General features: G+C 40.9%; 1 protein-coding gene across 1 annotated transcript in view; it reads left to right on the forward strand.

Moving 5' to 3' along the window:
- ACTR5 (actin related protein 5) overlaps positions 1-12,500 on the forward strand; it is a 285,428-nt gene that overhangs the window by 10,915 nt on the left and 262,013 nt on the right. Inside the window, exon 3 of the mRNA XM_044090379.1 lies at positions 3,735-3,904. Coding sequence (XP_043946314.1) covers positions 3,735-3,904 — 170 coding nt within the window. The remainder of the gene's footprint in view (positions 1-3,734; positions 3,905-12,500) is intronic.

A 12,500-nucleotide genomic window follows, 5' to 3' on the forward strand; every position in this document is an offset into this window, starting at 1 on the left:
TCCCCTTCCCCTGCTTCCGAGAGTCTTGAATAAGATCAGGCAGGACTCTTCCCAAAATCTTGTTAGTGACTCCCTTTTAGCCCGGAGAGTATTGGTTCCCTCTTCTTTCTCACCTAGCAGGATGCTATCACAACAAGTTGCCTCACAGGGTGGACCTTCTCACACAAGACAAGGGGTGCTTACTTGTCCACTCTTTAATTGATGCTGTGGATGATAGGATTTTGATCCCTTTTAGGCACCTCTTTTCTGATGATTTGTCTTGGGCCCTGCAGGAGGCCAGGAAACCTAATACTTTTTAATCATATTTGTCCAAATGGAAGAGATTATCTCTCTGGTGCCTCTCTGAAAACCAGAATCTCTTAGCTGTGCATGTTCCTATGGTTCTGTCTTGTTTGGGTGATCTGCTCCATGCTGGTTTGGCATATTCTTCACTTAAAGCTCGCCTGTCAGCAATTTTTGCTTGTCTGCCCATAGCACCTCATCTAGATTCTAGATTTGAGGTGAAGCACTTTCTTAAAACCATCCTTAGTATCAGGCCTCCCAGGAAGCTAGTTCCACTTTTCTGTGACTTCAGTTTTGTTCTTGAAAACTTGACTTGGGCTCTTTCTGAGCTTGTTGCTTCAGTTTCCTTACAACACCATACTTTGAAGACGGTTCTAGACCTCACTTCAGCGAAGAGAGTGTCTGAGCTTTTTAATTTTTCATGGAGACAGGGTGACTCTTGGTACTAATCCTTCATTTATGCACAAGGTGGTCAGTGAGTTGTCTGTTAATCAGGCTATCCATTTGCCTTCCTTTGTTCCTTCTCCACATCTGCCAGTGAGAAGGTTCTTCACAGCTTGTATTTGCATGGATCGCTCAGATATTATTTAGATAAAACTAAGGATATTTGCATATCTGAGCAGTTTTTTGTTTCATTTCATCCCAGGTCTTTGGGTTTGGCTGTTTCTTAGCAAACCATCTCTTCCTGGATTTGTAAGGCCATTTCTATTTGTTATTGGTTTCATGGTAAGTGTCATTCCTCATCAGTAAAGTCTGACTCTACCAGAGCTGTTGCTTCCTGTGGTGTTTTTTTTCCAAGGTGCTGGATACCATTTCCATCCCTGAGGTTGCTACGTGGTCTTCTGTCCATATCTTTACTAAGTACTACAAGTTGGATATTTTTTACAGGATAGAGCTGTTTTTTCCAGGCCCGTCCTGCATGGGTTACTAGACGAATCTTCAGTGCCATCCTCTTTCCAGGTTCTCTCTTGAGCTTTTGTACTCTCCCATCAGTTATGAATACTGCAACAGAGATGTGGAAGGACATGGTACAGATGTGTAAAATCTTACCATGACCGTAGATGTCCTTTCTTCACTGTTGCTGTATTCACTCTTTCCCTCTTGGCTCTGTGCTTTATCCAGTTCTGCTTGCCGTCTTGGCTGGAGATTATTTTCTCCTTCTGGAAGCACATGTTCCTCCTTGTCCCTAGGGACATTTTGTGCCTACTGGGGCTTTTCAGTTCTGAAGTGTGTGCATCTGTGTGTGCCTTTATGCCCTCCGTCTTGTGCTGTGAGCATACGTCTGACATATGGTGCTGCAAATACTAAGGGCTTTGGTATACTGGCCAGAAGTTGAGCTATCCTTGGCAGGAGATCACTTCTGTTATGAATGCTGCAATAGTGAATAGAACATCTACTGCTATGGTAAGATTTTACACAACTGTACTTTGTCTTCATATGCTTACTGCTCAATTACTAATTTGTTTTTTCTCCTTTGATAAACTGTCTATGTCCTTGTATGATAAACCATGCACTCCTTATAAATGTAAATCTTAATAAACTGTATATTGAGTTCTGCTGTAAAACTACTGTATTTTCTGATCGTGCAGCTTGGGCTGTGACTGAAAAGGGTCAACCGACCAGTCCGCCTACCCAAGTATCAGATAGTTACTGAGTAAAAAATACACCTTTTAAACTTGTCTGAGCAGTTGGGATATCTAAAACCGAACCCTGAAATACATAGTTCTGTACATTTCACATTTGCTACAGGATAACACAAACATTATTGATAAGCTCAAATGTATTAATAATGATGAAAGTGCTATTTTAGTTAGCTTATGGTTGGCCTCCCTGCATACTGCAGTACCGCAGAATGCAGGAGTTGAAGTGGTCAGAGCATACCCCAGACACTTTTGCATTTCTTGAAATCTTGAAGTTGATACACTCTGTGCTTTCTTAGGTGTTATTTTAAGTCATACATTTGTTATGTTTGCCAGAAGGCTGTCCCAACAGATGAGTGGTATGGCTGTGGGTACTATTATCCCACCCACTTTTGCTAGTTACGGCCTTGTGGGAAACTATATTATATAATTTTGGCTTTGTTTACAACATTTATGTTTTGTGATCACTTTATTGTTGACTTCTTTCGTATGTAGCAGGGCAGAAAATTAATTAGTTTCTAAATGCTTTCTCAGGTTTTCTTAAATTATTGAAATATGATTAATATGATTTTTAATATTTAGCATTTTTTGAAGTAACTGCTTCTGAAAATGCTGGCTGTAGCTTCTAACAATAAGAATGGGCAGTTTTCTACAAGTCAGTAATATACCTACTTTGCATATGATTAGGTTTGTCACATACTCCCATTTTGCATCTGAGAAGGCAGCCTTTTATGAGAAGAATGCTGACTTATTTTCTGTTTGTATATTCCTAGAAAAGGAAATTCTTTCTGTGTTAATTCAGGGTTTTAAATTGATCTCTGAAAGACAGGGAAGATGTGCCCCTCTTTTGTGAAGTTGGCATTTTGCCTGATAAAACCAGTTGTACTGATTCTGGGTTTAAGTTTCAGACTATAATGGATTTTACTTAGTCACCCTGCAGTCAGTGGTTTAACATCTTGAAAGCAAAAATAAATAAATAAATAAAAATATATATATATATATATATATATATATATATATATATATATATATATATATATATATATATATATATATATATACATATACACTCAGTATAGTTGGCCCTACCTTCCCTTTTTTAAATTATCAAGGCTAGAATTTTAAAAGAACTGCAGAGTTAAAGGTACTTTAGTTGTGGGATAGCTAAGCAGTGTAAGTTTTTAACTATCAGCCCATATACAAGTGATCCTATATCTGACAAGATTCTACGAGTATCTGATTATTCTGCATGATTCTATTGCAGTGTGGTATTATATTCTTGTTTATGCTGTATCAGGGATTTCAGAAAAGGAAATCCTTGCAGCAGATTGTGACTTATTTCAAATAAGAATTTATACACATACTAGAGCAATTAAAACTAAAGATAGTCAAAGTGCCCTGTTTAAGCACAGCGGAGTTTGCCTATATTTTAAGAAACATGAGTTTAACATTGTTGTGAGACTCTAGGCTGATGAGAAGGGTGGTGACTTAGACACTCTTTTAGAAAGATATGAGGTTTATCTAAAAAAAAAAGACAGCTCATTAAACTTTTGGGTGTAAAGAAAAACAGCTGTCTGTGTAGTAGCTGTCTTATTCAGTTTAAGTTCAGAAAGCTGGTTAATTATAAAGACTTTCTTAGTGAGCATTTTAGAAAATTTAGAAAAACATGAAATATTGATAAGTTACAATCTGCAGCATGTCTTTTATCTGGGGAATTCTACAAACAACTGTAGCTGAACAATACTGTTCCTGCTTCCCACTGTTTTGTGTGTTTCTGAAGTGCCCTTCTATGTATGTTCTTTGTTCTGGCAGGCTGGATGCTAATAACTGCAAGAGAATTAATCTTGGAGGCAGTCAAGTTGCTGGATACCTTCAGCGATTGCTGCAGCTGAAGTATCCTGGGCACCTTCCAAGCATAACGCTCAGCAGGATGGAGGAACTTCTACATGAACACAGCTACTTCGCAGAAGACTACACGGAAGGTATTATAGTTCATGAAAAACTAATAGAATAGATATTAACATAGGAAATGTGGTCCATCAAGTATCTAAATGTTGCTGGTAGCTGTCTGCAGCTGCCTTTATTTTCTTTATAGTTTGCTCACTCCTACCCAGGTACCTTTTAAACAATTTTGTGTACATCTTCAATGCACCATTTCTTTTAATAGTGCAGTCCAGAGCCTTCAATGCACCATTTCTTTTAATAGTGCAGTCCAGAGTCTTCAATGCACCATTTCTTTTAATAGTGCAGTCCAGAGCCTCCATTGCACCATTTCTTTTAGTAGTGCAGTCCAGAGCCTTCATTGTACCATTTCCTTTAGAAGTGCAGTCCAGAGTCTTCAATGCACCATTTCCTTTAGTAGTGCAGTCCAGAGGCTTAGCAGTTTTCTGGTGAAGTATTGTTTCCTGCCTTGAATCTTGCCCTTTGACTACCATCCTTCCAGTGAGATCCGAGATAATCTTCGGTTCTGGACCTCCAGCCTACTCCTGCTGATACAGAACATCCATAAGACAGGGCCCTTTTTTCTTCTTTAGTGCCTATGTTCATGGGGTCCTGACCCTTTCTTTGTGTTGACAGTACAGCTTTCTATTTCATTGCAGACCTTTGTCCAGGTTGATGGCCTTTTCCTACTCTGAGATCCAGAATGGGAAGCCGTGTTCCAAATAAGACTTTCTTTAGAGCCATGTGTACTGTGAAAATATGGTTTGCATCTGTATAATCCACATCTTTGGAATTACAGCCCAGCATGTTTTTGACCTTTTCCACTTCCTTGTCACATTGCACAGTATGTTTCAAGTCTGAGATACTTGATTTTTTAACTGCTGTACATGCTGTGGATATTTCTCCTAGTGCCTCTGCTTAAATTTTTGCACTCGATCTGTGGTGTCATTTGTCTTTCCAGTGTGCAGGCCACAGACTGCACTATCTCATGCTGAACATTTTCTCACACCGAGGAATGATAATGGATGGGTGTCAGTGCATGAAAAATAAAGAGCTGTTAAAGTCCATCACTTTTCCCCAAAAAATTGCCCTTACATTTTAAATAGTTTGTTTCATTCTTTGCCCCTTCTGTCTGTTGATTATCAGCCCCCTCCACAGTCAAATGACCCATTCCTTCCACATCATTAGGGTAAGAGTCACTCACGAGGGTCTATTATTCAGACATTCACTATGGTGTTTCAAAGTTTTCTTCTTTCGTTTCCCTGTCCTTATCATATGTCCCCCTACTAGGCGTGGTGGTGGTGGGGAGTGCAGTATGATGGCAGCAGAGGATGTCCCTTCATTTCTACAATGGGTGTTTCTGCCAGCCATCCTTGCCCCACCCCCTGGATGTGCAAGCAGTGAGTTCTGTCTCCAACAGGAAATTTGCACCCCCCCCATTGTGTCCTTTAAGTATGTGTAACTCTTTTCTATTCTTGGGAGAGACAAATGGGTGACACCCTTTCACTCTCCCCCCTCCCTGCCTGGCTCCTCCATTGTCCTGGATGTTAGTCAAACTCTGGTTGCCTGGGTAACAGTTGGTAGCCCATCCCCTGCACCATGTAGCCAGGCTACATTTTAAACCTTATTTCGGATAGCTTTTTTCTTTATTAAACTATAATAGGATTAAGACAAAAGTTTACTTTTCTGACCATTTTCAAGGACTGCGGCTCTTTACCTGTTTCCAATTTCAGTTGTATATATATTTTTTTTAATAGTGCATTAGTAATAGTAGTTGAAATCATTGTGTGTGGGCATACCTTTGTGTATATACAGGTATGTGTATATGTGTGTGTGTGTGTGTGTTGTGTGTGTGTGTGTGTATCATATATGTGTATGTACACATATGCACATATGTAAGAGCGTATACTAGAATGCATAGTAGCAGTTCATTATATTGAACAGACATTTTACTGTGACGAATCACTATTCATCGACTTATACACTAGTTGACGCTTGTAGTTAAAAGTAGCATAGTTTTCGATATATGCCTTTGTTTGTGGTTGTGTGACCACTGAGTTATAAATATATGTAAATAAAGGGATATTTGGGCTGAGCTCCCACCTGGGAGTGAGGGTGTGAAACCGACATGTAAATCACGGAGTGTTTTGTTTGTTTAGGTGTATTTACAGTTGTGTGTAGAAGTTCTTTGTTGGATTGTAGGCACTGATTCTAGTGTGTTTGTGTGTGATTGCAATGTGGTTTGAGGTTGTAGTTTGCATTTATTTATTGCAAAAGGATTCTTATTATCATTCCTTTCATAGGTTCATAGGTTCATAGGTTTATACTAGGCTATCTGCCCCAAGGCATTTATAAGCCTATATGAAAAAATACTGTACCCATTAGTTTGTTGTGCCTCTGTCCAGCAGTGACACAGAGATGATTCCCAGGGTAAACCTACGATCTCCCATCCACAGGTCAAGATTTATGGACCGGGACTCTATTCCACAGCATAGGAGTCTCTGAGTGATAAATCTATCCCTCCATCACGCCCTTTTATATCCGTGCTAAGGTTTAAGTCACTTGCTCTAGTGGTTTTGGTGGATTTTTTTTTGAGGTGGAGCATGTCCATTAACTGAATAGAGCTGGAGTTTCTTCAATCTGGCAGCATATGACAGATTTTGGAGTCCCTTTATCCTTTGGTGAGAAACTTTGGGGTCTCCAGATGTCGGGCGAGATACATCCTGAATGGGGCATTGTACTCGATCATTGGTCTGATAAGTGAAGAGTACAGGGGAACAATGACCTCACTAGATCTGGATGTGAATCCCTTCATGATCAGGTGGGCAATGTAGAAGGTCTTTAACCCCACTAGCAACGTTGAGTGTCAAAAGAAAGGCCACTGTCAACCTGGGTCCCCAGGTCCCTGATAACCTCTTCTGTGCTTAGTGGATTGCCACCTATATGGTAGCTTCTGTGCTTAGTGGATTGCCACCTATATGGTAGCTTGGGGTTACCTTGTTTTTCCCAAAGGGTATGACTATACATTTTAACTTCAGGCCATGGCTCTGGCACCGGAGTCCCTTCTGAAGGATATCCGTCCGATGCAGTTTGCAGTCGCCTGCAAACTTTGTCAGCCAAAGTCCTCCCATGATGGCCTGTACTTCTGAGAAGTAGATGCCGAACAATAGGGGCTAAGGACCGAGTCCTGTGGGACACCACTTGTGACCGGTCTGACATAGCGCCAGCAACTCTAACCCTGTGGGTTCTGTCCTTAAGCCAGTTTGCAACCCATCTTGTGACATATGGGTTTACATTTAGCAAGGTCAAGGTAGGCTGTATGGACTGCCTTTCCTCATCAATGGCCTTGGTGACTGTTTCAAGAAGTCACCAAGTTCAAAAGGCATGATCTTCAAACTGGGTCGGGTCCAATGTCTGCAAGTCCCCTATATCTTTGTTTATGAGCTCCATTATGATCCTCTCCATAGCTTTGCAGACTAGACTTGTTAACCTTATGGGGCGGTAATTACCAGGGTCCGTAGAGGCACCACCTTAGATTCATAGCTTCATAGATAAGTACAAGGCTGTTTGCCCTTGCAGGCCATTTTAAGCCTAACCAATTTCCCTTTTTATGCTTAAAATAACTTATCCCATTTGTTAGAGACTGGCCTTACCCATGCCATAGTCGATAATTATATATCATCCCTAATGAGAATAAACTGTTGTCATACCATTGATAATTTGACAGTACCCATGCATGGGATAAAGAATTTGGGAGTTGCCTCTGTTCATTAATAGTACAGGGGGCAGTCCTGGGGTACATTTTCTGTTTCCTATCCATGGATCCAAGTTGTGCTTGAATGTGGACAGGGATGAACTTTGTTTTATGTGGATGGGAAGTCTGTTCCAGTTAAGCAGTATCCCCTGGGAGATATACCTACCCCTCCATACCATTCTGTTGATGTTGCAGAAGAGGTTTAGATCTCTATACTAAGTATTTCTGATGCCATCTGACTTGCTGATGTACAGTAAATCCATCAGTATTGGGTTGGAGGATGCCTTGTACGCCAGTTGGAGGATTCCTTGTATGCCAGATGCAGGTCACCTCCTGGCAATCTGTAGGATACCAAGTATAGTAATGGGACTTTGAGTCAGTCCATGTAGGATATTTTACTTCAGCTTTGTATTCTTTTAATAAGGGGCATCTCTGTAGGCTTTCCAGTTGTTGTTTGTGTCTGGACAGATACATGCCAAAGGGAACATTATTTTCAATGATTGGCTTAATGAGGGATGAGTAAAGGGGGACAGTGACAACCTTAGATCTAGACACAGTCCCTTTGTTTATAAGCTGTGCAGTATAGAATGACTTTCTTACAACAGTGGTCACATGTTGGTCAGAAGTTAGGTCACTGTCCACATAAGTTCCCAAATCCCAAACAAATGGGTCATCTCTCAGGGGCATATTTTCAATGTGGTAGTTCCCTGGATAAATGACTTCCCAAAGATATAATAATGCATTTATTTGGAATTTAGTTCCAGTCCATGATTTTGGCACCAGTTATTTGTTTGGAGCAAACCTTCCTGTAGGATAGCTAGGTTATTTGGGGAGTTCGTGATTGCTTCTAGCTTGCAGTCATCTGCAAACTTAGTTAGCCAGAGCCCTTTGGTTTTGGCTTTTATTTCAGAAAAGTAGGTGCCAAACAGAGGAGGACCCAGCACAGAAACCTGGGGACTCCACTGGTGACTAGTCTCTTTGTGGAGGTAACTTCCCCCATTTTGATTTCCTGTGTCCTGTCTGTGAGCCATGTGGCAGTTCAGTGGGTGACAGAAGGGTTTATTCCCAGTTTATTTAGCTTTTCTAGTATGCCTGAGCAGAGAATTGTGTCAGAAGCTTTGGTCTTGTCAAGTTATGCAGTGTGTACCGTTTGCCTTCATCCATTGCTTTGGTGACCTTTTCAGAAAAGTCCACAGGGTGAGTAAGCATGTCCTGCCCTTGACGAATCAAAGCTGATTCATTCATTCAAGCTGACTGAGACTGAAATATTTTGCTGAATTGTGCACCATGATTGGAGATTTTCAAAAGTGTGAGTGGTTGACATCTTTTTCAGTGATCTGCCTGTTGATAACTGTGAGTTGAGATTTCCAGTTATAATTACATTTGTGTGTTTGTAGATATACCTATGGGCTTGTGTGTCTATATTTATATCTGCCTATATACAGCATGCTAGCTAGATGGATAATAGATCATTTGGTCAAACCTTTTAATTGTCATCTTTTTTTGTGGTGTCAAAGTTGGTGAAATGTTCTGATTGTCGAATATTGCATGTCGTATGTAAGGTAAATGAGATTGGGTAGTAGTGCTAAAAGTTTCAGCATTGAGCTGAGTGTTTTAGTGAAAGTTCAGGCAGGTTAAGGTTATAGTAAGGGCTAGGGAAGGGGATAAGTGTGTTTGAAATGTAATTGTGCAAGTGTCTGTTTGTCTTGTTCAGAGGTATTGTTAGGGAATGTATGTTTTAGTGCTTTAATGTGTATGGCTGGGGATTGGGAAGGGGGTTGGTTTAGTCCATATGAGCCCCCTAGATTACACTCTTCATGTGCGCTGATCTACCCCTACCCTACTGTACACATTAAACTAAATAAAAATCTTCCTGTCCTTAACGTACACATCAAGGTACTAAACACCCTTCCTGTCCCTAACCTACACATTAAGGTACTAAACACCCTTCCTGTCCCTAACCTACACATTAAGATACTAAACACTCTTCCTGTCCCTAACCTACACATTAAGGTACTAAACACCCTTCCTGTCCTTAACCTACACATAAAGGTACTAAACACCCTTCCTGTCCATAACCTACACATTAAGGTACTAAACAGTCTTCCTGTAACAGTACTGGTATATAGACAAATTATGTCTACAAGTTGGCAGTCTTTTTCCCTCCTTTTTTAATCGTTTTTTTTTTTGATTTTATAAAGTAATGGTGTAACAAAAGGAGATAATTTTGTGTTTTTAGATAAAAGGTGCCTGTTTGTATCCACAATTTTAATATACTCGTATACAGACTGACACAGATTTATATAGATATATGGATTACTGTTATTCTGTTAGTGTCATTTTGTTGAGAGAGTGCAGTGAGTGGGAATTAGGTTGAATGCAGGTTTAGGCATGTGGATGCTTGGTTGAATATATGTGATGTAGAAAACATGAAGTTGAAGTATTTTGTTTGTGATTGTAATGCCAGAAGTGTTAGATTTCCAGTGCTTTCAGCATTAATGTGAGTGCAGTTAGAGTAAGGGCTAGGCTAGAGATAGTTTGTGTTGTGCTTGTGGTTTTCTCGGTGGTTTGTGCAAGTGTTTATGGGTTAGAGTTAAGGTTAGATAAGGGGGTCGATTTAATGTTCTGCATGTGTGTGTGGATGCTTGTGGTGTCTATTTGTTACTTGTTTAGTGTAAGGGTTATAGAAGTGGTTTTTGTAAAGTAAGGTACAAGGTTAGGGTTAGTGCACATTAGTTAGGTGTTACAGGAGGACTATCTTACTAACGTGTATTAACACTAACCCTGCAGAGCCTACCTTACATTTGTCTGCTTCTGTTCATTGCTTTTGCATTTCAGTGAACTGTTTTGTGTGTGTGTGTGTGTGTGTGTGTGTGTGTGTGTGTGTGTGTGTGTGTGTGTGTGTGTGTGTGTGTGTGTGTGTGTGTGTGTGTGAGTGTGTTTATCTATATATAAATATGTATAAATACATAATATGTATATACACAAGTATGTGTACTTATGGGTCTAGTTCTAAATTTTGAACTTTCAAAACGTAGACTTTCTTGCGGTCGAAACCATAAGACTGAAGTTTTTAAACTTTGAACCATTTGAATGGAGATCGCCATACGGCGCGGAATGATACATTTACTGATTTCCTCACCATAGCGCAATCTTGGAGTTGGTATATTTAATTAGAGGTGTGGGGGATGCAGGGGGGCTTGCCCTGCTGCAAAAATGTAAAAAAGACTGGTTTCTTCTTGCTTGAGGAAGGAGTCTTGGTTTTATTTGGGATAGCACGGTCCATGCAATCCTGAAGATGCATATAGAGTGCCTTGGTGTAGGATTCCGCATCCTGGATATCATTATCCTTCTGCAAGGGAATAGTGAAGCTTTCCACTTCGGATGCAAGTAGTTTGAAGTTTGCTTTGGAAAGGTTTTTGACTATGGTTTCTTTAATTGGGGGAGGTGGAGGAGTGAGGATGACCAGAGTTATCAGTTTGTGGTCGAATCTGACTAAGGAGAGGGTGATAATGGGTGTGGTACAATGGGCGCCCATATTTGTGATGATTAAATCCAATATGTTGTCCCCTCTAGTGGGGGAACATACTAGTTGTTCAAGGGCATTTGAATTTATAAATTCTATGAATCGCTGAGCATAGGAGTTGGAACATTAGTAGTTCGCCCAGTCTATACCAGGGTAGTTGAAATCACCCAAGATTATGGTGTTGGGTAGGACCATTATATCTTCCAATGTTTCAAGGAATGCAGAGTGAGCATCTTGGGACATGGTGGGCGATCTATAACCGGCTATGACTTGAAATGTGGTTTTGCCTGCTGATAGTTGCGCATGGATGATCTCTGGGGCATCATGCTGCGCTACTAACCTGGAGATATGGGTATCCTTGATGAATATGGATACACCTCTGCCCTTAGTACTGTGATCCGGTAACTGAGGCTGGAAGGTATGATATGAATTGTAACCTGGCAGTGTTGGGGTGCTCTCTTGAGCCTTGAACCAGATTTCCGTCACTGCACAAACATCGATTTTCTCCATGCTGAGGAGAGCCTCGAGTGTGTGCATTTTGAGGTTGAGACTTCTGGCGTTGAGTAGCATTACCCTTAGTTTTTGGTTACCTGTGCTGGTTACGGTGGTTGGTTTGTCCTTTGAGCCTTGCCTAAAAAAGGCACTCTGGAGACGGCAAGAGCCTTGGCCAGTATTCGAAAACCTAGGGGTGACAGGTGCAACCCATCTCTGGCAAAACAGCGAGGCTTGTCTATCATGTCATCCCAGGCAGACAGACACTGGATCCCCTTAGAATGACACCAGAAGCTTAGCCAATTGTTGAAATTGATCATTTTGTCTTTGTATTATTGTATCATTCTAGGTGAAGGTAGTATGCTACTCAAGGTCAGGGTCATACCAGCTTGGGCTACATGATCAGAGAGTTCCTCATTGTCTCTTTTCATGTAGTCCAGGGAGGTACGTCTTAGATCATTCACACCAACATGTACAATGACAGCGTCATACTTGTACTTGTTCTGGAGTGACCTAAGTGTCTGTGTTATGTGGCGGATCCGAGCACCCGACAGGCAGCTGACAGTAACCTTCTCCTTGTTCAGCCTGGTGAGTGGAACATCCGTGTGCCTTACTATAGAGTCTCCTATTACTAGCGTGTTAGGTATGGTGTTTTGCCTTAAGAGCTGTTGTGAGGCACACTGCTGAGGTGAATTATGTGTTTTCTGGCTTGTGTTTGGGGGTGCAGGTTGCTTGCTTGTCTGCTTTGGAGGGCACTGTTTCTTTTTCAGATTGGTACCTAGTGCCTCCGAATATGTTTTTGTGTATTTATGAGTATGCTTTGCCGGTGCTTGTTTTGTAGATTCATGTGTGACAGGTGGTGTGA

Source organism: Protopterus annectens, chromosome 12.part0 (genome assembly GCF_019279795.1).
Source record: "Protopterus annectens isolate FY-2018-M chromosome 12.part0, PAN1.0, whole genome shotgun sequence".
Lineage (NCBI taxonomy): Eukaryota > Metazoa > Chordata > Ceratodontiformes > Protopteridae > Protopterus > Protopterus annectens.